At 42.4% G+C, this 25,671-nt stretch overlaps 2 protein-coding genes across 2 annotated transcripts in view; one reads left to right on the plus strand and one right to left on the minus strand.

The window, feature by feature from the left end:
• The window catches only part of pex13 (peroxisomal biogenesis factor 13), a 31,221-nt gene extending 23,731 nt beyond the window's left edge, over positions 1–7,490 (plus strand). Inside the window, exons 3-4 of the mRNA XM_085981428.1 lie at positions 3,213–3,338; positions 6,117–7,490. Coding sequence (XP_085837554.1) covers positions 3,213–3,338; positions 6,117–6,424 — 434 coding nt within the window. The 3' untranslated portion in view covers positions 6,425–7,490. The remainder of the gene's footprint in view (positions 1–3,212; positions 3,339–6,116) is intronic.
• A 5,267-nt stretch (positions 7,491–12,757) lies between these two features.
• The window catches only part of LOC147121236 (uncharacterized), a 58,046-nt gene continuing 45,132 nt past the window's right edge, over positions 12,758–25,671 (minus strand). The window contains exon 6 of the mRNA XM_085981438.1: positions 12,758–14,067. Within this exon, the coding sequence (XP_085837564.1) occupies positions 13,963–14,067 (105 nt within the window). The 3' untranslated portion in view covers positions 12,758–13,962. The remainder of the gene's footprint in view (positions 14,068–25,671) is intronic.

Here is a 25,671-nt window from a genome sequence, read left to right on the forward strand (position 1 = left end):
CTCCAAGATGACATGCCTGATGATGGAAGATTGGAACCAAGTCAACCCTCTAATCTAATACCTAAACCAGGCAGCTCTACAGCTCTCCAGGATACTGGTGATGATTGGCCTGTTAGCCTGGATCACTAAGGCAACCTCAGGTGATCCACCTATCACTGGGGGCTGGTATTCTTCCCACTTGCTTGCAGGTTTATCTGAAGCCAAGTGCCTTGACATGCAGGGTGCTCCAGGCTGCATAAGGAACGAGAAAACTACTAGTGCTCTGTGCTGGTAAGCAATACGGATTTACCTGGTTAGACATCTCGGTACACACGTTGGGGGAGGGATCTCTAAACTGCCTGCAGCCGAGCTCTCTGGGCTTGATTAGGTGGTTGTGTTTCTACAGGAGATGGACTGTGCACTTCAAATCGAGCAAATAACATTGTGTGGATTTCTCAGTAGTTTGGTTTGTGGATAAAGACAATGGTTTCCGCTTTGGGTGCATTCGGGAAATTGTGCCTAAAATGCGCTCAAAATTGCACTAAATTTTCATTAATTTAATTTACATAAATAATCACAAATGTAAAATCTTCACAAATGTAAAATCTTCAATGAACCAGTGCATTGGAGCTGCGTAATAGAACATAATAGTTTCTATTTTTTCTTTCCATTAAAAAGTATTCCTTGATGTATTTAAGAGTGCTAACCTGGTGCAGTTTTATTAATACAGCTGAAAATGGGTTTATCACCAAAAATACGCACTTTGGATAAGGGTGTCCAATCCTCCACCTGTCGGTAACCTGATTAGAAATCATTGAAAATTACTTTTAAAAAACTATAATGAACCATTTAATAATTTCATTGGCGTACACTAGTCAGTTTCTTGGTAAATTAACTATTTTTGATATGAAACTATTTCTTGTGCGCCTAAGAAAATGAACGTAATTTGAAGAGCCTTCCTGAACCAGCGCAATTGGCGGAATCTCGCAATTTCGACTGGGGACGTGGCTGGTTTTGTGGACGGGGCCTGATCCAGGCGAATTGAATCTTTGAACCAGCGTAAATGCTCGTAGAAAACACTAACATAAGTGGTTTTGGTTGTAACTCACTTGTGTTTAAAATTCCCCGACCTTTTGCGCTGGTTCGGCCTATTCCACTCGGATTGCACTGATATTACTGGCTTAAACAAACAGAAACTCTACCCCTTGATGCTGGATGTCAGCGAGCGTCAGAAACCAGGCTGATCAAAAAAAATAAAACTGCTGAATAATGGGGTTTTAACCTTCGACTTCATTGACCGCTTATTGCAATATAATTGTGTTCCAATGTGTGTTTAGACATTTTATGTTATTTAAATGCTTAAAATAACTCAACATGCACTTCATAAATCAGCTAAGAGTATTATATTCAGCTGAAACAACCTTTGATATGATTTAGTTCTGTATCATCATTAGAAAGAGAAAGAAAGAACTTGCATTTACATAACAGCTAATTACACCCTCACGCTGCCTCAGACAATTTAATAGCCAGAATTTGTGGTCAGCGGCGAAGCAAAGGCATTTGCCGCTGGCCCAGAAAAAAGCTGCCCACAAAAATCTTGTGATTTCCGTGGCGAGAAGTTTGCCTTTTTCAACGCATAAGTGATTTCAGTGTAATACAGTGGGGAATCCCTAGCGCGCTCTGCTGTGATGTCAACAAGCTGTCTAAGCAGCCAATCACTATGCAGAATTCTCACAGACAGGGAATCGGGAAGTGAAGAAGTTAGAGATTGAAACAAAGTTTGGGGCTCTCGCATGGGGAAAAGGTAAAACTGAAATAAATATAAATGAACTTTAAAAAATATATTTTTTTAATTTCTTAATTGTAATTTTAATCATAATGGAGAAATTTGATACTCCGTAAAATTAGTTTTTCAGGGCCGTATTGTTTGTTTAGCAGTGAATATGCTGTTGAAACCTCAGTTACACCTAATCCAACAAGGCCTAATTTTTAATGGGGTATGTAACAGCGACATTGCCATGGAAAAGCTCAAGTTTTCATCAGTTTCACTCATTTCACTGATTACACTGATTGCTGGCTATGGTTGGGCGAGGGGGGGTACAGCGCAGCCAGTGTCGGAGCAGTGAATGACTGACCGCAACTTCAGGATTTCCGCGTTTAGGTTAGTATGTATACATCCTGAAGTTGCGGTCAGTTTCAAAGCGGTAATAACAGCGAACGGGGTTAGTTCGCCGCTATTACCCACTGCAAATTCCGGCCCAATAAATCACTTTTGCAATGCAATCACTTGTTATGTAGGCAACACGACAGCCAACTTGTGCACAGCAGGATCACATAAACAGCAAATGAGATAATCAGTTGTGTATGAGGAAGGAATGTTGGCCAGGACAGTAGCATGGGATCTTTTACATCCACCTGAACAGGCAGACAGAGCCTTATCCACTTCGGCATTGCAACTCTCCCTCAGTACTGCACTGAAGTGTCAGCTTAGATGATGTAGTTAATTCCTTGAGTTGGGCTTGAACCACAGCCTTCTGCTTCAGAGGTGAGGGTGCTGCTACCAATGAGCCAAACTGACACATTACCATCTCAAGTCCAGGAATTTAATATTCCATCCTCCATAGTGGACTGCATGTGGATTCAATGGTACAATCTTCAAAATAAAACCTCTTGTATCTTAGTAGTTTCCTTTTCTTATTTTTCATAACAAACAAGATCATTAGATTGCATGTGGCCAGTATGCGGATTAAAATTATGGCACGGTTTAGCCAAAAGGAAGGAATTACTTCATATAATTTTTGTCAAATGTTTTCCACAAATTGAATTCTTCACAATTTTGCCAGGATTCCACCTTCACAAAAGTATTTAATTCAAACAACGTTGTTTTAAAAAATAAAACTAACATCTTTTGTCATCTTGAGAATACTGAGGAAGGATGTAGGAAGAAACAGAATTGAATAACAGCCCGATAGAAGCGGTACCTCTGCTCCCCTTCAGTGTGATCAGAGCTTTGCTTGCTGCAGTCCAGTTATTCGTTGGCAGCAAGGGCTCCATTGTTGCAGATCCTCTGTATCTTCAACCTGTTTAAGCTGATACCAATAGCACTGACCACAGTCTGAATTACAGGATGCTTGTACTTTTTGTTGTCTGAGCTTCCGTACATTTTCTTGGCTGGTTATTGTGCATGTTAATTTGCTAAAATTAATATGTACTTTCCTCCATTTTCAAATAAGAATCAACAAGCTGGGCAAATGGAGAAGATGATCATGTTGTTGCAAGGGCAGAATATGATTTCACTGCTGGCTCAGAAGAAGAGCTCTCATTTCGTTCAAGTGATATGCTGAACCTGGCTCCCAAAGGTGAGTTCTTCAACTATGTTTCCAAACCATCAAACTAATGGGGTGGAATATACAAATTCTTAAATATTTATATATATATACTGAAATGCTGGTAAAATGAAAACTCAATGCAGCAAATACTGAGGCTTATTTTCTTCCATTCGTTAACATTAGCAAAAAAAGTCGGCATGAATATAAAGCTTCAAAGTACTTCTCCTTTTGTAATAAGCACAAGATCCACAAGGGCCAGGCAGAAATTCAGTTTGTGCTGTTTTCGCTCTCTCTTTCTCTCTCGCTCTCTCTCTCTCTCTCTCTCGTTAAAGGTAAGTAGCAAAAGAAGACAACTGGGACTAAATTTACAGTTTTGAAGATTACTACTGAATGGAAAAACCAATTCATTTTAGAATTTTTTTCTTCCTATTTTCTTCCCTCTCTGAAGGCAGTCACTCATAGTGGGACATGGTTCCATAGACACCAGCAACTGTACCAGTGCATCTCCCGTGGCCATTCTTCATGTATGATCCTAGACAGTGAGAGTTGGCAGGCTGTTTGTTCATAGAGGGCATTACAGCTGGGCCTAGCTGTAACATTTTATTTCCATCAGCATCCCAACATGTTTGTTTATACCACATGTCTACATTAATTCAGAAGTAAAACTTTTTCTATAGCAAAATACTGCGGATGCTGGGAATCTGAAATAACAACAGAAAGTGCTGGAAACACTCAGCAGGTCAGGCAGCATCGAGGAGAGAGAAACAGAGTCAACGTTTCAGGTCGAACCCTTTCGTCAGAACTGGAAAAGGTTAGGGAGGAGAGATTTTTAAGCAGAGGCAGGGAGGAGGGGAGGAAGAACAAAGGTAAGGTCTGTGATAGGATGGAAGGCAGGAGAGATTGACTGACAAAAGGGATGATAGTGCAAGGCAAAAGGAGAGGTAATGGGACAAGTTAAGAAACAAAAGATGGCTCTAGATGATGTGTGAATGATGATGGCAGCAACATTAACAGCTATCATGTGAGGAAACAAGAGGGAAAAAAATATATAAAGAAATACAGGGGCCACTTTATAGTCTGAAATTGTTGAACTCGATGTTAAGTCCAGAAGGCTGTAAAGTGCTGAATAGAAAGATGAGGTGCTGTTCCTTGAGATGGAGGTGGCGGAGCCCCTTCCCCTCCCAGAACCATTATAGGGATCCCCTTGTCCTCACCTTTCACCCCACCAGCCTCCACATTCAACAGATCATCCTCCGCCATTTCTGCCACCTCCACCGTGATCCCACCACCAAACACATCTTCCCCTCCCCTCCCCTTTCAGCATTCTGAAGGGACCGCTCCCTCCGTGACACCCTGGTCCACTCCTTTATCACCCCAACACCCCTTCCCCTTCCCACAGCACCTTCCCGTGCAGGTGCAGGAGATGCAACACCTGCACTTTTATCTCCTCCCTTCTCACTGTCCAGGAGCTGTTCCTCGAGCTTGCGTTGAGCATCGTTGGAACAATGTAAGAGGTCGAGGACGGAGACATCAGAGTGGGAGTGGAGTGGAGGGGAGAATTGAAGTGACAAGTGACCGGAAGCTCGGGGTCACGCTTGCGGACTGAACGGAGGTGTTTCACAAAGCGGTCACCCAATCTGCGTATGGTCTCCCCATCGTGAGCAGCGAATACAGTATACTAAATTGTAATTAGTACAAGTAAATCGCTGTTTCACCTGGAAGGAGTGTTTGGGGCCCTGGACAGTGGGAAGGGTAGGTGTTGCATCTCTTGTGCTTGCATTGGGAAGGTCCCTTTTCTCAATCAATCTCTCCTGCCTTCCATCCCATCACAGACCTTCCCTTTGTTCTTTCCTCCCTGCCCCTGCTTAAAAATCTTTCTTCCATAACCTTTTCCAGTTCTGACGAAGGGCTTGACCCGAAATGTTGACTCTGTTTCTCTCTCCTCGATGCTGCCTGACCTGCTGAGTGTTTCCAGCACTTTCTGTTATTTAAAACTTTTTCTCTCAGCTTAAATACATGCTTTTTTTCCCCTTTTTCATCGAGATGGGATGGTTCATGGTTTAATAGATTGGTAATATCCATCTGCTCCATGGTTTGCCTTTGTACAAGCTGAAATTTACCTTGGAAAGCAGAAAGTAATTAAGAAATACAGACCATGATGGATAGAAAAAAGATTAAGATGATGACAGAATTTGGGACTGTGTGCGAAAGACATGAGTGTGTATAAAGAGGGCAATGAGCAGGGAAAACGTGAAGAGATGAAATATAAACTACAGGGTACTGTAGAAGAAAAGGATTGGTGATCAGACATCAGACTTCAAGAGTGAGCGAACACTGAAAGCCAGACAAATTAAACAAATCAAAATAGGAAAAATTGAGAGGTGGGCAAAGGTCTATGTTAGCTGGTGAGCAATATTTGAAGTGCTTCCTGTTGAAAGGAAGGGGCAGATGGCATACACAAATGTTTCTAAAGTAGCATAACACACATTAATCATCAATAGATCTGTTATGAAACTAGTGATGGTATTGGAAGGTTTAAACCTGCTGATAGCAATCTTAATGGGTTTATATTTAAATTGTTAAAACCTGATCTACAGTTGAATGTGAATTTTATCACATCTGTCCCTTTGGCCAAAATGCAGAAAGCACTGAAAACATTTCCCATTAACTTAAATTTGAGTAAGGCTTTTCAACACTTTTGGGAGTGAATTCATCAAGCTCTTGGTTAGACCCAGTCCAAAATGCTATCTTTGAGGTGAATTTGGTACTGTTGTAAAACATGCTTAATTGTTTTGCTTCTCTTTTCAGAACAACAGCCCAAAGTACGTGGGTGGTTGCTGGCCAGTTTGGATGGTCAAACAACTGGATTAGTGCCAGCCAATTATGTCAAAATTTTAGGTAAAAGACGGGGCAGAAGGCAAGCGGAGCTGGAACGCATTGCAGAGAAACAGCCACAGACACAAGGAGGTTCAGCAACTGCAGAAGGAGTGACTGTCGTAGAGTCACTGGAGGAACAAGAGGCAGCCTTTGAATCTGTTTTTACTGAAATAGGACATAATAAAGATTCTGTCACTATAGAATCCATAAATACTGGGAAAGATATAGTGAATGTCTGACAACCCTCATATTAACAGGAAGAAACCTTTCCCTTCTGTAATTCTGATGTATTAAATTATATTCATAGCTTTTAAGCTTCTGTTGTACCGAATTACGATTCTTTCATCCTCAACCCAGCAACATATTCTTTGAAAAATGAATCAGGTACATAAAAAGTTTAATTTATTTGTCACCTACTAGTAAGTATCCCATATCTTTGGCCTACATAGACCTGGTAATTCAGATCCTTGGCCTATATAGAACAGATAATTATCAGTTATATCTCTGGATCGTTTATAAAAAGTTTGATGATTGACCCATAAGCCAATAAGCTTAGTCTGTATGTTGGTCTGTCTGTGAATAAGTTGTTCTTCTTGGGAGACTTGGATTTTGTTCAACAAAATTGGCTACAGTTGGTTATATTGACGTAATTCATATCTTATTGCAAAGCTGTATCCATGCCTAAAATTTGAATACTCAGGATTTTTTGTATTTGTGCAACTGGTGGCATCCTAGTAAGTTTGGTAGTAAACCTGTAGCTTGTGATGCTGCTTGATGACATTAACGATCATTATACTATGTGTATTAACTCAAAAATGAATCGTTATAGCAACCATTTGAAGCAAATTTGTGATTTTTTTTAAAACTTCATATTACAGTATCCACCAATAAATGAATATATGTCTGACATGATGCTCCTAGTTAATTGGATAACCATGAAACTGGTACTAGTTTGCTGTTAGTTTACTGGAATGTTATGATTTGTATAGTAATCGAAACAAGGAGAAATAGTCGAACTGTGGCAATGGCAACTGAGTAAAACTGTAGAAACTTGCTTTAAAGACCTGTGATAAAGGGAGAACCTTAGTGTCCAACCCAATGTGACACTAGGGATGTTTTCTGACCAAAGTAATAAATGGTGAAACGTAATTGTAAAGTAAGAATGTAAGCGGTCCGCTGATTAGTTATTTGCATAATTTAATATTAGCTGGTCTTTTCATGTAGATACGTAAGTTTCTTAACCAATTCTCTTCAAATGTTATTACAATAATATCAATCAATAAAATACAGCGATTGGGAAGTTTCCATACAGAGTGCCCTTTGCATTGTGAAAATATGTACATTTTTATTGTTTTAATATAAGGCTTCCCCCTCTCTCCTACTGTTCCATATCTCTGTGCTCAAAATTCTCATCCTTGTTTTCAAATCCCTCCATGGCCTCGCCCCCCCATCTCTGTAATCTCCTCCAGCCCCACAACCCCCGAGATATCTGTGCTCCTCTAATTCTGCCCTCTTGAGCATCTCTGATTATAATCGCCCAACCATTGGTGGCCGTGCCTTCTGCTGCCTAGGCCCTAAGTTCTGGAATTCCCTGCCTAAACCTCTCACTACCTCACTACCTCTCTTTCCTCCTTTTAAGACGCTCCTTAAAACCTACCTCTTTGACCAAGCTTTTGGTCACCTGCCCTAATTTCTCCTTATGTGGCTCAGTATCAAATATTTTGTCTTATAATACTCCTGTGAAGCGCCTTGGAACGTTTTATTACATTAAAGGTGCTATATAAATACAAGTTGTTGTTGTTGCTCCATGCATTTTCAAGGGGATGAGTGAAATGGATCATTGCTCTTGAGATGTGCAACAAAGGTAAAGTCTCTTAGGCCTGTCCAATTATTTAAATAATTTATAATAGTCTTTGTAAATAGTTGCAGGTGTACAAATTGCTTCCATATAATGGATTTAAAATGTTCTCCAGTTTATGATCCCTGTGACTCTGAATAAATACACCTACACCCAGTGTGGTATTGAGCCTGTAGCTCAGGAGGGTCCCAGGTTCAAGCCTTGGTTTGTGGTGAGTTAGCTGGGGTGGTAATCAGGGTATAAATGACCTCCAAGCCCCTTCGAGGCTACAGAGGTGAACAATCAGCCAAGGTTTTGGAGCCTGAATTTGGATCTAGAATTAATTCTGTTGGCTGTTCAGGCATTGTAGGTAAAATGAGTTTGAAGCTATTTTAGTCTAGTTCCAATAAACATAAATCCAAAAAAGAAATTTCCCCTTAAATTTCCACATAATTGCAATTAACTCAGTAGATAGGCAGTTTGGAGTTTTTTTGGTGGGGTGGGGTTTGGGAGTCTGAGGTTAGGTTGTAAATACCTTTTCAAGGTGGGAGAGGGAATTCAAGAGTTGATTCTTGGTAGATCTGATGACTAGATGAAAAATAGACTGCAAAATTATTGTCCATCGTTAGTTAGATATATTGGATCCAGAAAGTTTGATCTTTGAAAACCTTCCAAGCAAACAAAATCAAGTGGTTTTCTTTTAATTAATACAATAGCTTGCTGAATCAACAACAAAGACAACAACTTTTATATATTTATATAGCGCCTTTAACATAATAAAATGTCCAAAGGCGCTTCACTGGAGCATTATAGAACAAAATTTGACACCGAGCCACATAAGGAGAAATTAGGGCAGATGACCAAAAGCTTGGTCAAAGAGGTAGGTTTTAAGGAGCGTCTTAAAGGTGGAAAGAGAGGTAGCGAGGTGGAGAGGTTTAGGGAGGAAATTCCAGAGCTTAGGGCCTTTGCAGCTGAAGGCACGGCCACCAATGGTTGAGCGATTATAATCAGGGATGCTCAAGAGGCCAGAATTAGAGGAGCGCCGATATCTCGGGGGTTGTGGGGCTGGAGGAGATTACAGAGACAGGGAGGGGTGAGGCCATGGAGGGATTTGAAAACAAGGATGAGAATTTTAAAATCGAGGCACTGCTTAACCGGGAGCCAATATAGGTGAGCGAGCATAGGGGTGATGGGTGAACAGGACTTGGTGCGAGTTATTACATGGGCAGCAGAGCTTTGGATGACTTCAAGTTTATGTAGGGTGGCTGGGGAGGCTGGCCAGGAGTGCGTTGGAATAGTCAAGTCTCGAGGTAACAGATGCATAGATGAGGGTTTCAGCAGCAGGTGAGCTGAGGTAGGGGCGGAGTCGGGTAATGTTACGGAGGTGGAAATAGGTCTTGGTTATGGCGCAGATATATGGTCTGAAGCTCATTTCAGGGTCAAATGTGACACCAAGGTTGCGAACAGTCTGGTTCAGCCTCGGACAGATGTTAGGGAGAGGGATGGAGTCGGTAGCTAGGGAACGGAGTTTGGGGCGGGGACCTAAGACGATGGCTTCGGTCTTCCCAATATTCATCTTCTATAGTTTAACATTTTAAGAAGTGTTCTATGTGGTATATATATTTCATTATATGCAGTTTAGTTTTAGCAGAAATTTCCTACCACAAACAACAAATGATCTAGCTGGTGGATGTGTGCCCATAACCCCCCAAGATCCTGTCTGAGGCCATCCGTCGCATCCACAATGGGGAATCTATATCATACCTGTACCGCAACATCACAGTCGATGACTAGCCTGTTCCGAGTCTCCCCTCTGACACTAAAGTGTGTAAGCACCCGTAGGGACATCGGAAATGCCGGTTTCAGACATGCACAGCGCATGCGCTGAAAACCGGCATTTCCGATCTGTCAAGAATGCTCTTGACAGATCGGACGTCTACCCTGCAGAAGGGCCTCTGCAGGCAGATAGTTCTGTTTTCTGGAGTCCGCAGAAAACCCTTTGAATTCTTACGCCTGGTAAAAGCAGGCATAAGGCCTGCTTTTACCAGGATAAGAGTTGAAAAAAGTTTTAAAAAATAATAATTTTTCAATCATTTAAAAATACTTTTTTTTTAAAAAGGTAAGTTTATTTTTAGCCCCATAAAAAACTTTCATTTTTTTCAAAAAATTAAGTTTTTGTTTAAAATATTTAATTTATTGTAATTTCAACTAATTTTAAAAATGTGATGTTTTAAAGTGTTTTGGGGGTGATCTCCATTCATATATTTGACAGGTCTATCTGTCAAGTGTATGAAGGGAGATTCCCTTCTTTGATTAGCTCCCCATGGCCCACGTGATCCCAATGACGCTTGCGAACCGCATGCTCCCCTGGGATACGTAGGCCCTGCGCACTTGGAGTTGGAGAGGCCCAGCATTGGAACTATACGCACCTCGGGAGCCCTCAGGTAAGTGCATAGATTTTTTCCAGATCGGAGACCTCAACACGCGGGAAGCCTCCGATCGGAAAATACGTCCCAACAAATTTAAACATCTTCAATTATTCCCTTTAGGACATGTATCCTATTATAGCTACTATTTCTAAAGATGTTTTAGGGCAACATTTCATAGTACTACCTTCTCAATTTTGATTCTCTGAACTTAATATCAGATCCCTGAAAGCTGGTTATGAGGATTTGATTTGAATTCTAGATCTAACCACCATATAATCAAATCAAAATTGCTATTGCTTAAAGTAAAATAAAAAATACACCTCAGTTTTTTGTTGCTATAGTTTTCTATCAAAGTTCTCTATAAAATCTTGGACGAGGTAGCTTACCAACAGTGTTCAGTTATATGGAATTAAGTGGTGACGGGAGTGATATTTGTTACAACAAACGGCTTTTTCCAAACATTTTCTCTGTTCCTTTCATTTGTGGCTATGACATAGAATAGAAAGGTACATTAAATGTGATCTGATTCCCTACTTCTAGTAGGGAACATGTAGGACTTAGTTTACAAAAGAAAAAAGCGTGTTGCTGTTTTTGTCCCCAATTTTCTCTCCTGAAGGCATTTCCTTGCTTGGGGTACAGTTCCATGAACACCAGGCAGCCTTAGTACATTGCCTGAATGGCTATTATTTATGTGTGAATCTAGACCGTGAGTGTTAGCAGGCTATTCAATTACAGCCAGGCTCGATCCTGCCTTCACGCCTCTTCCATACATTCGCATTTGCAGCAGCTGTTTGGAGTGGAAACCTTGTGAACCTAGCACAGACCAAGGACACAGCTTGGACGTTCCTGGTCTGTAAGGCTCAACTTAGGTAAACTTGAGTCCGCATGAGAGCCAAAATTGTTCCTGTATAGAAGCCATTCATTTATAGTTGTTATTTTCACAGCGGCAGGAATAGATTAGCAAGGTTGAACCCTCTGTTTACCTGTGCATAGGATGATTAGTTTATCAATTGTCCGGTATGATTTTAGGGTGTACGGTAGCATAGTGGTTATGTTACTGGACCAGAAACGGGAGTTCAAATCCCACCACGGCAGCTGGGGAATTTAAAATCAATTAAATAAAATCTGGAATAAAAAGCTAGTATCAGTATTGGTGACTATGAAACTACTGTAAAATCCCATCTGGTTCACTAATGTCCTTTAGGGAAGGGAGAAATCTGCTATCCTTACCCAGTCTGGCCTACATGTGACTCCAGACCCACAGGTTGACGCTTAACTACCCTCTGAAATGGCTTAGCAAGCCATTCAGTTGTATTCAAGACAGCGGCTCACCATCACCTTCTTGAGGGCAATTAGGGATGGGCAATAAATGCTGCCCTTGCCGGTGACAACCACATTACAACAAAAATTTTTTTTTAATGAGATGGTGAAAATTATGGGTGCTTTGAACTTCTTTTGGGACTTTTATAAGCTTTTGGGATCATAGATCTTTCAGACTAAAATTGTCTTATTCAGTACCACAACACTCACCTCTAGAGCTGTTCTAAGTGTTTTTGTAGAAATGGCTTAAATGATTCTAGATCAGTATGGTACAGATATTAAATGTTTGTTATAGTGAACAAATTGGGACTGAAAGTTGCACAGGACTGGTACAAAAAATTGAGAACAGCTTACTTGAGAATTGAATACCCTGTCATTGAAATAACACTGACTGTTAGGGAGTTCAATAGAGCGCACTTGGTCTACTGTAAAGAGTATCAAGGTATCTGAAAACTGACTACATTCATGCGAATCGTTTTAACTTTTGACAACTTGAATTTTTAGCTGTGAAATGATTGAGTGTGTGATCCATATTCGCTGCATAAATTGTTACTAGCCCTGTCTTGCCCCAGCATTTACAAGTGTAGTTTTCAACTGTTATGGTTTTTTACATTGTATAATAGGTAGACAGGATCATTGGTGTGATTATATGTTTACTTCTGCCATTTTAGAAAGTAACATCTAAGTGTATTTAGAAAATAACATTCATAGGTATGTAAAAAAACATTTTTCAAAGAATATTTTGCTATCATTTTGTGTAGTCACATACTAAAGTATATTGAGGCATCTTTAACTGCTAATTTGCAGGAAAATTCTGAATCTCTTCATGAAACAGTTTTGTTAATGCATGAAATTGTGGCTATTTTCAAAGCAATGTTAAAAGAGTAAGAAACTATTTCAAGCCTTTGTTTTAATGAGTCACATTAGCCATAGTATAACTGGAGAATATATTGTATTGTCCACAAGCTGCATTTGCCAGCATCTGATGTCACTTAAATATTTTAATGGTAATCATCAATAGTTACATGTTCTGACATCGTAGCTATGGTTTGAACAGTTGTATATTACAGGTTAAGAGTATATTCATCACTGCATGAGCGTGATTTATGTAGATTATCTAGAAACTATTTTAGAGAACTTAATAAACTTCTATGCAATTATTTTTGTAATAAAATTAGTTTTGCCACAAAAATGAGTTTTTTTTGGTTACAAATTATCAGATAGTACTTCTAAAAGTTCACTATAGTTTTGATTTGAAGTCACGTAATTCAAATCTTTTTTGGGGGGGAAGGTAAATGCTATTTTAATTGTGTTATTTAATTGGAAGTATTGGATAATTCAATTTTTTGTGCAAAAATGACAATTCCCAGGAATAGACTATATTGTGTAAATTACAGTTTAACCTTGACAGTCAAAGTCTATGAAAGTATGGAGTAGAGAGTTAGTTGTGATTTTAAAATGACACATTTTCCATTCCACAACATTGGTAAATATGCTTTTACTTTAAATAGTTTAGGTTGAGTTATTACTGTAAAACTTGAACATTCTTTTAGCCTTTTTTGAGGTCTCAGCTGAGTTAGAAGTAACTTGGATAAACTTGGCAGTCAAAGGAAAGTGCCACCTTAGTATTAGTGCCATATTTAGCACCATGATCATGTTTTGAAAAGTTAGCAGACGCAGTAGTTTATAAATTAATTATTTTTCTCACAGCATGATAGATATACTGTGCTATTAATGAAGATAATTATTTATAATTTCAAAAATAAAAGCCCCAAGTCATCACCTAATCATTGTGACAGAGAGGAGAATCTATGGGCTGAAGTTGTAAGATTGGCAGCAGGCAATAGCACACTTTTTTCATTACAATAAAAATGCATTGATAATTTTTTGTTCAGTCTTTTGCTACAGAAACAGCAGTCCTCGAAGTGTTAAAATGAAGGTTGAACTACCTTGTTGAACTGCACTGTGGGGTCTCTGATTTCTGAAGAAATGATAACCTACAGCCAGCCACTGTTGATATTATAAATGATTTTTTGACAAATAGGAAAGTGTTTGTTCCTGTTACAGCAAAACAAAAGCAATATATGTTAAAATGTTACAGATGTTCCACTTGGAATGATTTGAAAATGGAGAAACTGTGAAAGACAATTTACTTGCCGTGTGTTACTTGCTGCAAAAGCTGTTGTTCAAATCATTGGCAGGTGTTCTGTACTTCATCAATTGTTTTATCTTTAAGACTTACTTGCAGGATCTTCTTTTCAAGTTTCAATGTCAGGGATTTACAGCTTTTGCATTCCTAAAAAAAAACCAGCAATCTGCATAATTACTTGCAATTTAATGCAGTAGCAACTGTATAACCTCAAACTTTTTTCACTGGTACGCAAAATATACAAATCACAAGCTTGTAATGTTTTTTGTTACCAATTTTCTCTCCTCCTCCTCTTGAAGGGTACTGTTTGAGTGCCAGTCCCCCTCTAGCCACTCTTCATGTGTAAGCCTAAGAAGTGACTTCTGGCAGCCTATTCCATCATTTTGGCATCACAGCTGATCCTTCGCTTGTTCTCATCCAACATATGCATTTTACTATGGGGTCACTGGATAGTGATGGCTGCGCACATTTTTCTCATTGTGCTAGCTCTATAATTCTGTCTGACTTCTTTCATTGTTTCTGTCCCATTCTGTACTTTTCTCCACCCCTTTGTCTCATATCTCTTGTGTATCACCGATAGCTCTGTGAGATTCTCACATATTCCTTCACCGATATACTCTATATCTATCTATCGTTTACCTTTTTTGAGGCCTAGGGTTCACAAAGAGGTAGAAGACAACATATACTGAGTTAAAGGTGAGGATAAGAAGAGGATGCTGGAAAAGTGTGACAACCTGTATGGTTCTGAGAGAAAGTGAATCTAAGGCTCAGGCCAGGAGGAACCGGGGGAAAGGGTTGCAGCCGGGCAGAAACAAAGGGTCAGGGTTGGAATACGGGAGGAAGTAGATGGAGAGGGTTACAGCTTAGAGTGGAGAGTGTGCAGAAAGCTGGACCCACAAGTAATTATGGGTGTGGGAGTACTATGGTTAGGGAATGGTGGTGTTGTAATCTAGGACAAGTGATGTTTTGGGGTGGTGGACTCTGGCAAGGGGGAGGAACTGAGGCATAGCATTCACAAGGTAGTGTGCGAGGCCTGGGACTACAAGGGTGGGAGAGGAGACTGGTACCTGGGTAAACTGGAGAGGAGGGAAATACATGGGAGCACTTGAGTCTGAAAACTGAGAGGAGGTTGGGGTCTGGGTGGCACTGATTCTGTGGATAGTCAGTGAGGGACTGGAAGCATGGAACACTGAGGGTCTATCAGCATGAGTGGGTTGGACTCTTCTTAAACCCCTCTCCCCTGTCTCCTCCACCCTCACCTCCAACAACAAGTGTGAGGAGCTCATGGACTTCTTTGTCTCTAAAATTGAGAACATCCATTCAACTGCTTCTGCCACTTCCCTACCTTCCCCTAGCCTTCCTCTAAGGATCCCCCCCTGCCCTAGCCCTGAACTCGCATTTTTCTCCAGTTTCTATCCGATCTCCCCTCATGACCTCTTCGCGCTCATCTTCCCATGAGACCCACTTCCTGCTCCCTCGACTCTATTCCCACCAAACTGCTGACCACCCAACTTCCTTTTCTGGCTCCCATGTTAGCTGACATTGTTAATGGTTCTCTCTCCTCAGGTACTGTACCCCTCTCCCTCAAATCTGCCGTCATCACCTCCTCAAAAAACCAACCCTTAACCCCTCCATCCTTGCAAACTACCGCCCCATCTCCAACCTCCCTTTCCTCTCCAAAGTCCTTGAATGTGTTGTCGCCTACAAATCTGTGCCTATATTTCCTGCAATTCCATGTTTTAATCTCTCCAATCAGGTTTCCTCCCTCGCCACAGTACCAAAATGGCTCACATCAAAGTCACAAATGACATCCTTTGTGACTGTGACAAAGGTAAACTATCTCTCCTCGTCCTTCTTGACTTGTCTGCAGCCTTTGACACAATTGACCACTCCATCCTTCACCAACGCCTCTCCACCGTCGTCCAGCTGGGTGGGACAGCACTCGCCTGGTTCCATTCTTATCTATATAATCATAGCCAGAGAATCACCTGCAATGGCTTCTCTTCCCGCTCCCGCATCAATACCTCTGGTGTCTCCCTAGGATCTATCCTTGGCCCCTTCCTATTTCTCATCTACATGTTGCCCTTGGCGACATCATCCGAAAACACAACGTCAGTTTCCACATGTATGCTGACGACACCTAGTTCTACCTCACTACCACTTCTTTCAACCCCTCCACAGTCTCTAAATTGTCTGACTGCTTGTCCGACAGATGAGCAGAAATTTTCTCCAATTTAAATATTGGGGAGACCAAAGCTATTGTTTTCGGTCCCCATCACAAACTCCGTTCCCTAGCCACTGACTCCATCCCTCTCCCTAACATCTGTCTGAGGCTGAACCACACTGTTCACAACCTTGGTATCATATCTGAGCCTGAAATGAGCTTCCGACCATGTATCTGCAACATAACTAAGAACGCCTATTTCCACCTCCGTAACATCACCAGTCTCCGCTCTTTACTCAGCTTATCCGCTGCTGATACCCTCATACATGCCTTTGTTACCTCTAGATTTGACTATTACAATGCACTTCTGGCTGGCCTGCCACATTCTACCCTACGTAAACTTGAGGTGATCCAAAACTCGGCTGTCCGTTTCCTAACTCGCACCAAGTTCTGTTAACCCATCACCCTTGTGCACATTGGCTCCCGGTTAAGCAACGCCTCGATTTCAAAATTCTCATCCTTGTTTTCAAATCCCTCCAAGGCCTCACCCCTCCCTATCTCTGCAATTCCCTTCAGCCCCACAACCCAACCGCCCCCCCCCCCCCCCGAGATATCTGCGCTCCTCTAAGTCTGGCCTCTTGAGTATCCCTGATTATAATCGCTCAACCATTGGTGGCCGTGCCTTCTGTTGCCTAGGCCCTAAGCTCTGAAATACCCTGCCTAAACTGCTTCGCCTCACTACCTCTCTTTCCTCCTTTTAAGACGCTCCTTAAAACCTACCTCTTTGACCAAGCTTTTGGTTACCTGCCCTAATTTCTCCTCGGTGTCAATTTTTTTGTCTTTTAATACTCCTGTGCAGCGCCTTGGGACGTTTTACTACATTAAAGGCGCTATATAAATACAAGTTGTTGTTGTTGTTGTTTGCTCCAGACTTCGGTCACACCTCGTAGAGTGGTGCAGGATCAGAATGAGGTTGGTGTGACCGATAGTGTGCAGAGCAAAGGGAACGCAAGTAAGAAAGGGAACGAGGATCCACAGAAACTGATCCTATCCAACAGGTACAATGTTCTTGCTACTTGTGAGGCTAAGGATAAAGACAGCCAGAATGCAGACCATGGCACTTTGGGAAGAGGAGAGGAAATTTAATGTGGTAGTTGTAGGGGATTCTATAATTAGGGGGACAGATAGCATCCTTTGTAAGCAAGATCGAGAGTCCCACATGGTATGTTGCCTTCCTGGTGCCAGGGTGAGGGCCATCTCGAACCAGCTTGAAAGGATATTGGAGAGGGAGGGGGAGGATCCAGTTATATGGTCCATGTTGGGACCAACAACATATGGAAGAGTAGACAAGAGGTCCTGTTTGGGGAGTACTTGGAGCTAAATTAAAGAACAAGACCTCAAGGGTTATCATCTCTGGATAATTACCTGAGCCATGTTAGGTAAAGGGAAATCTAAAAGATGTAAAGTGATTAAACCAGGAGAGAGAAATAAGAAACATGTGAATAAAACATTAGAGCCAAAGGACAGGCTAGGGTTTGTGGCCCAAATAAGCGTTCTTTATACAAACGCACGGGGTATAAGGAATAAACTGAATGAACTGCAGCCGCAAATTCAAATTGGAGGGTATGACATGGTAGCGATTACTGAGACATGGCTCCAAGACTGTCAGGACTGGGAACTAAATATACCAGGTTATAAGGTCTACAAGAAAGATAGGGAAAATAGCAGAGGGGAAGGAGTAGCCCTAGTGGTTAAGGATGAAATCACTTCAATGATGAGAGAGGATTTAATGAGAGGTAAGCAGCCAGTGGAGACCTTATGGGTTGAATTAAGAAATAGGAAAGGTTTTCAGACTGTAGTGCGAGTTGTGTATAGGCCCCCTGGTAGCAGCTGCGAAGTGCTAGATTGGAAAAATGCAGAGATTAGACAAGCGTGTAGTAAAGCAGTGTGGTTTTAATGGGGGATTTTAACTCGTATAGATTGGGATAAGCAGACTAGCACCTGTCAGAAAGGTAGTGAATTTCTTGAGTGTGTCCGGGATAGTATTCTACAACAATATATCCTAGAGGCAACAAGGGGGCAAGCCATGTTAGATTGAGTAATGAGCCAGATTTAGTTAACCGCCTAACTGTGCGTGAACATTTATCCAATAGTGATCATAACACGATCGAGTTCAACGTTGCGTTTTGAAAGGGAGAAACGCGAAACAGCTACTATGATTCTAGATTCAGGTAAGGCCAACTTCAACGGGATGGGGCAGAGACTGTCCACAGTAAACTGGGCAAATCTGTTAATGGATAAAATGACAGAGGATCAGTGGGAGATGTTTAAAAAATAATTTGTGATACAGAACCAGTTCATACCCCTGAGGAGCAAGAGCTCTACTTGCAAAAAAAAAAAGCCATGGACAACTAAAGAGGGATGGGACAGAATAAAACTAAGAGAAAAAGCATACAAAAAATGCAAAAAATAGCACAGATCCTGGTGAATGGGAAAGATACAAAGAACAGCAAAGGGTCACAAAAGAGATAGTAAAAGTTACAAAAAGGGAGTATGAAAAGAAACTTGCAAGGGATATCAAAATCAATACGAAGAATTTTTACAATTACATCAGGAAAAAGAGAGTAGGCAGGAGCAAAATAACAACAGAAAATGCTGGAAAAACTCAGCAGGTCAGGCAACATCCGTGGAGAGAAATTTGAGTTGACGTTTCGCGTCAAAACCCTTCTTCAAAACTGAAAAGAAAAGAAAATAGATCGAAGGCAAGGCTGCGATCGAACAAAAGAGACAATAAAAGGTATTCGAAGCCAGACGAGATGGTAATAGGCCCGTGGAGACAAAAGGCAGCTGGGATTAGGTGTTAAGTGTACTGGCAGGTAAGAGACAGGTGCCAGGTGAGAGAGAGAAACAAAAGGAAAGGAGGGGAGGGGGGGAAAGGAGGACCCCTTTGTTTTGGGTCCTCCTTTCCACACCCCCCATCCCCCTTAAAAACTGAACGGTGATATTGTCAATGATAATAAGGAAATGGTGGACATGTTGAATAATGATTTTGTGTCAGTATTTACAGTAGAGGAAGAAGATAGCATGCCAGAAATCCCAAGGAAACTAAATCAGGGACAAGAACTCAATAAAATTAATGTAAGTAAAATAACAGTAATGAAGAGAATAATGGCACTAAAGAGTGACAAATCCCCAGGACCAGAGAGTTTCCATCCCAGGGTTTTAAAGGAAGTAGGAAACATAGAAACATAGGAGCAGGAGTAGGCCATTCGGCCCCTCGAGCCTGCTCCGCCATTCAATGCGATCATGGCTGATCATCCAAGTTCAGTACCCGGTACCTGCTTTCTCCCCATACCCCTTAATCCCTTTAGCCTTAAGAAATATATCCAACTCCTTCTTGAATATATTTAATGAATTGGCCTCTACTGCCTTCTGTGGTAGAGAATTCCACAGGTTCACCACTCTCTGGGTGAAGAAATTCCTCCTCATTTCTGTCCTAAAAGGCCTACCCCTTATCCTTAGACTGTGACCCCTGGTTCTGGATTGCCCAACCATCGGGAACATCCTCCCTGCATCTAGTCTGTCCAGTCCTGCAAGAATTTTATAAGTTTCAATGAGATCCCCTCTCATTCTTCTAAACTCCAGCGAGTACAAGCCCAATTGACCCAATCTCTCCTCATACGTCATTCCTGCCATCCCAGGTATCAGCCTGGTGAATCTTTGCTGAACTCCTTCCAGGGCAAGAATATCCTTCCTCAGATAAGGCGACCAAAACTGCACACAATACTCAAGATGTGGTCTCGCTAAGGCCATGTACAACTGTAGCAAGACATCCTTGTTCCTGTACTTAAACCCTCTGGCTATGAAGGCCAGCATACCATTTGCCTACTTAACCGCCTGCTGCACCTGCATGCTTACCTTCAGCGACTGATGCACAAGGACACCCAGGTCTCGTTGCACTTCCCCTTCTCTCAATCTATTCCCATTCAGATAATAATCTGCCTTCCTGTTTTTGACACCAAAGTGGATAACCTCACATTTATCCACGTTATATTGCATCTGCCATGCTTCTGCCCAATCACCCAACCTGTCCAAATCATCCTGTAGTTTCTCGGCATCCTCCTCACAGCACACACGTCCACCCAGCTTTGTGTCATCTGCAAATTTGGAGATATTACATCTAGTTCCCTTGTCTAGATCATTAATATATATTGTGAATAGCTGGGGTCCAAGGACCGATCCCTGTGGTACCCCACTAGTCACTGCCTGCCACTCGGGAAAAGACCTGTTTATTCCAACTCTTTGCTTTCTATCTGCCAACCAGTTCTCTATCCAAGTCAATACCTTGCCCCCAATCCCATGTGCCTTAACTTTACACGCTAATCTCTTATTGGCACCTTATTGAAAGCCTTCTGAAAGTCCAAATACACCACATCCACTGGTTCTCCCTTATCTATTTTACTAGTTACATCCTCAAAAAATTCCAGTAGATTAGTCAAGCACGATTTACCTTTTGTAAATCCATGTTGACTTTGTCCAATCCGGTCACTGTTTTCCAAGTGATCTGCTATTACATCTTTTATAATGGACTCTAGCATTTTCCCCACTACCGATGTCAGGCTTACCGGTCTGTAATTCCCTGTTTTCTCTCTACCACCTTTTTTGAATAGTGGCGTAACATTAGCTACCCTCCAATCCATGGGTACTGTTCCAGATTCCATTGAATGTTGGAAGATGATCAGCAATGCATCTACTATTTCTAGGGCCACTTCCTTAAGTACCCTAGGATGTAGATTATCAGGCCCTGGGGATTAATCAGCCTTCAATCTCCCTAACACCATTTCCCTACAAATACTGATTTCTTTCAGTTCCTCCCTTTCATCAGACCCTATGTTCCCCGACATTTCGGGGAGGTTATTTGTGTCCTCCTTTGTGAAGACAGAACCAAAGTATGTGTGATAAAAATGCTAACTTCCGGGAAGTTATGTCATCACTTCCTGTGAACTATGAACTGTGAACTATGAACTGTGTACATACCTCACTTCCTGTCATATGTCACTTCCTGTTGGACTGGTATAAATACTGGTCTGTTCAGTATTGTAAGAGGCTTCTACCAGAGGCATGGTAAAGACCTCTCTTGTATATAGTGTGTTTATAAGTTACTTAAAGCTTACTTTAAAGTTACTTGATGGTAAGTCTCCTTTTTCTTACATCAATTTAAGTAACTTAGTATTTACACTGACAAATACTAGACCTTCAGACAAACTCGGAAGTTAAGGATCCAGGGAACCACCCATCATGGAGAAAATCCTTAGACCTATTCGTCTGGACTTGGACCCGAATACACCAGCAGCTGGCAGGGTATGGAAGCATTGGTATCGTACTTTTGAGAATTTTCTGGATGAATGTAAAGTGGATGCTCCTGCTAAATTGAAGATACTTGTCAATTATGTGACCCCAAAAGTGTTCGAATATGTTGATGACTGGGATAATTACGAAGAGGTGATTCGGGCACTTAAGAAACTGTATGCGAAGACCCCAAATGAGGTCTATGCTAGACATCTACTGGCCACAGCCCGACAAGGGCCAGGGGAATCAATTGACGAATTCCTGCAAGAACTTCGCAGGCTCAGCGTAGATTGTAACTTTCAGGCAGCCTCAGCTGAGCTGTACCGCCAAGAAATGATTCGTGATGCTTTCATCTGCGGGATTGCCTCTCCATTTATACGCCAGCGTCTACTAGAAAGTAAAACACTTGAGCTACAAAAAGCTTTTGACCTAGCTTGTTCACTGGATTTGGCAAAGAGAAATGCAGACCTCTATCAGCTGCCCAGATCTCGATCTGCTGCTGTAGCTGCAACCAGACAATTCAAGCGGTCTCAGGTGAACCCTATCATGGGGGAATCTAATTCTGATAATTCTGATGAAGAAGAGGAGGACGACCCCACTTTAGCAGCCTCTTGGCAATCTAGGAAGGAATGCTTCTTTTGTGGAGATGCTTTTCACCCTAGGAAAACCTGCCCTGCTCGCAATGCAATCTGCAGTTATTGCGGGAAAAAAGGACACTTTGCTAAAGTTTGCCTATCAAGGGCCTCTACGAGGGCCAATCCAGCTAAGACCTACCGAACTGCCCCAATTAGGGCCTATCAAGATGCTCCAGCTAGGGCCTATCAAGCTTCCTCTCGAGCTCTCTCCCGAAGAAGCACACCGAGAGTTTTAGCCACTCTCTGTGCAACGACACCAATTACAGCTGCTTGCCCACAGAACCTGTCTCAGGCAGCCACAAAAATTTCAATTAAAGGGCATACCTTAGATGCCTTAATTGACTCAGGAAGTACTGATAGTTTCATTAAGGAACAGATTGTTGCGAAATTGAAACTACATGTCTTCCCATCGGACCAGGCAATTGCGATGGCCCAGTCATCACTTAATACCAGAATCTCCGGCTTTTGTGTTGTTGATATGACACTTCATGGTCGTATGTATCCCTCCACCCGACTTTCGGTGCTCAAAGACTTATGTAGTGATCTCCTCTTAGGGCTGGACTTCCAAAAACAGCATAAGAAACTCACCATTGAGTTTGGTGGATCCAAACCCGGACTTACTATTTCTAATATACCATCTAAATTACCTTTTTGTGCATTATCAGCAGCTTCACTTGATGAACCCTCATTATTTGCCAGTATTCCGCCTCAATGCCAACCGATAATAACGAAATCGCGGCGCTTTAATCAGGAAGACCAATCTTTTATTGCGGCTGAAATCTCTCGACTTCTAGCAGAGGATATCATTGAACCATGTTCGTCGCCCTGGCGGGCTCAAGTCGTCATTGTCAAGAACCCTCTAAAACCTCACAAACAGCGACTATGCATCGATTATTCGCAAACCATCAATCAATATACCGACTTGGACGCCTACCCATTGCCACGCATTGATGATATGGTTAATAAACTGGCCGAATACAAAGTGTTCTCAACTTACGATTTAAAAAGTGCCTATCATCAGTTACCCTTGAAGGTCTCAGATAAGCAGTACACAGCCTTTGAGGCTAATGGACGGCTGTACCAATTTCGTCGCCTCCCATTCGGGGTTACTAATGGAGTGGCTGCCTTTCAACGGGCAATGGATGGCCTGGTTAAGCAGGAAAACCTAAGGGACACTTTTCCCTATCTTGATAACATTACCATTGCAGGTCACGATCAACAGGAACACGACTCCAACCTCCAAAAATTTCGGGATGCCCTCCATCGCCGTAATTTGACCCTGAATGAATCCAAATCTGTTGAGTCGCAACCGACCATCAACATCCTTGGCTACTGCGTAGGCAATGGTATCATTAAGCCAGACCCAGAAAGACTTCGCCCGCTCCAAGAGCTCCCGTCACCTAAGAATCCGGCTTCTTTACGTCGGGCTCTCGGTCTGTTTGCATACTACGCTAAATGGATTCCTCATTTTTCGGACAAAATCCAACCCTTGCTGCATGCTAGATCATTTCCACTGGGAACAGCGGCTGTTGCAGCCTTTAACCTTCTCAAAAAACAGTTGGAGAAAGCGGCTCTTCACTCCATCGATGAGAATCTCCCTTTCGTGGTTGAATGTGATGCCTCGGAGGTGGCGATCTCGGCTACTCTGAATCAGGAAGGTCGTCCTGTAGCATTTATGTCCAGGACCTTACAAGGTGCCGAGCTACATTATCCTCCGGTTGAGAAAGAAGCCACAGCCATCATAGAGGCAGTACGGAAGTGGAACCATTTTCTAGCTCGCCAGCACTTTACATTGATCACGGACCAACGATCAGTCGCCTTCATGCTCGATAATCGAAAACGAACCAAAATTAAGAATAATAAAATACAACTTTGGAGGATGGAACTGGCCTCTTTTGGTTATACCATTCTCTATCGGCCTGGCAAGGAGAATGTGGCCCCGGACACCCTCACACGGGCATTCTGCTCCACTATGTCATCCTCCACTCTCATGGATGTCCACAATGGTTTGTGTCATCCTGGCGTTACGCGCATGCTACATTTCGTACGATCACGGAATCTCCCTTTTTCCACTGGAGATGTAAAGAAAATATGCTCAGAATGCCGGCTTTGTGCGGAATTAAAACCTCAGTTCTTCCGCCCCTCAGCTGGTATACTCATACATGCAACCCAACCGATGCAACGACTTAGCATCGATTTTAAGGGCCCAGTGCCCTCTTCAACTCGGAACACATATTTGCTCACCATGATCGACGAATATTCACGTTTTCCGTTTGCCTTCCCCTGCTCCAATATGCTGGCGTCCACAGTAATCTGCTGCCTTGAGCAGGTATTTTCTCTCTGTGGCATGCCGGCTTATATTCACTCAGATCGGGGTCCATCCTTTATGTCAAGGGAACTCAAGGACTACCTCTCAGAACGGGGAATTGCTACAAGCAAAACAACACCATACCATCCCATCGGAAATGGGCAGGTAGAGAGGTATAACGGTATCATCTGGAATTCCGTACGTCTCGCTTTAAGATCTCGGGGCCTACCAGACCAGCAATGGGAAACAGTGCTTCCGGATGCATTGCACTCTATACGGTCCCTGCTTTCTACAGCCACAAATACTACACCTCATGAGCGGTTCTTTGGATTCCAGCGTCGCTCATCTCATGGGACATCACTCCCGTCATGGCTAACTACTCCTGGACCTGTATTACTCCGAAGATACGTTCGGACGTCTAAAAATGACCCTCTCGTAGACGAGGTTGAACTAACCGATGCCAACCCCACCTATGCAAACATACGATATTCCGACGGCCGAGAATCTACCGTATCATTACGGGATCTGGCTCCCTGCCCACCAGGACCTAGTGGGACATCGGGTGATGGCATTTCACCAGGAAACTCTTGGGACCTATCGGGTACCCCTCTCCAGGATCCTGATCGGACACCAACTAGCTTGGTGCCGGTAGAACCCCGTGCTCAAGGTTGCGACCCTCCCAGTACCGCGCATGAAAGTACTGATCCGCCACAGACCAGCTCTGCACCTCCCTCTGAACAGAGGCAGTCCGACTTTGAACCTATTGGGGCTCGTACTCGAAGCCATGATCTCCCCGACCCTTCACAGGGCAATCCAGGCCACACAGACTATGACCAATGGCCAACCGCATGTAAGCGGACCAGCGACCCTCTACGACGGGAATCCAAACGGGTGCGACTCTTCCTTGTTCGGCGGCTGCGGACCAAAAGGTAGACCACAACCTTCTAATCCTGCAGGAGGGAAGAATGTGATAAAAATGCTAACTTCCGGGAAGTTATGTCATCACTTCCTGTGAACTATGAACTGTGAACTATGAACTGTGTACATACCTCACTTCCTGTTGGACTGGTATAAATACTGGTCTGTTCAGTATTGTAAGAGGCTTCTACCAGAGGCATGGTAAAGACCTCTCTTGTATATAGTGTGTTTATAAGTTACTTAAAGCTTACTTTAAAGTTACTTGATGGTAAGTCTCCTTTTTCTTACATCAGTATGTATTTAATTGGTCGGCCATTTCTTTGTTCCCCATTATAAATTCCCCTGATTCTGACTGCAAGGGACCTACGCTTGACTTC

This window comes from Somniosus microcephalus, chromosome 3, assembly GCF_052327205.1.
Source record: "Somniosus microcephalus isolate GS21.2 chromosome 3, FLI_Smic_1.0, whole genome shotgun sequence".
Lineage (NCBI taxonomy): Eukaryota > Metazoa > Chordata > Chondrichthyes > Squaliformes > Somniosidae > Somniosus > Somniosus microcephalus.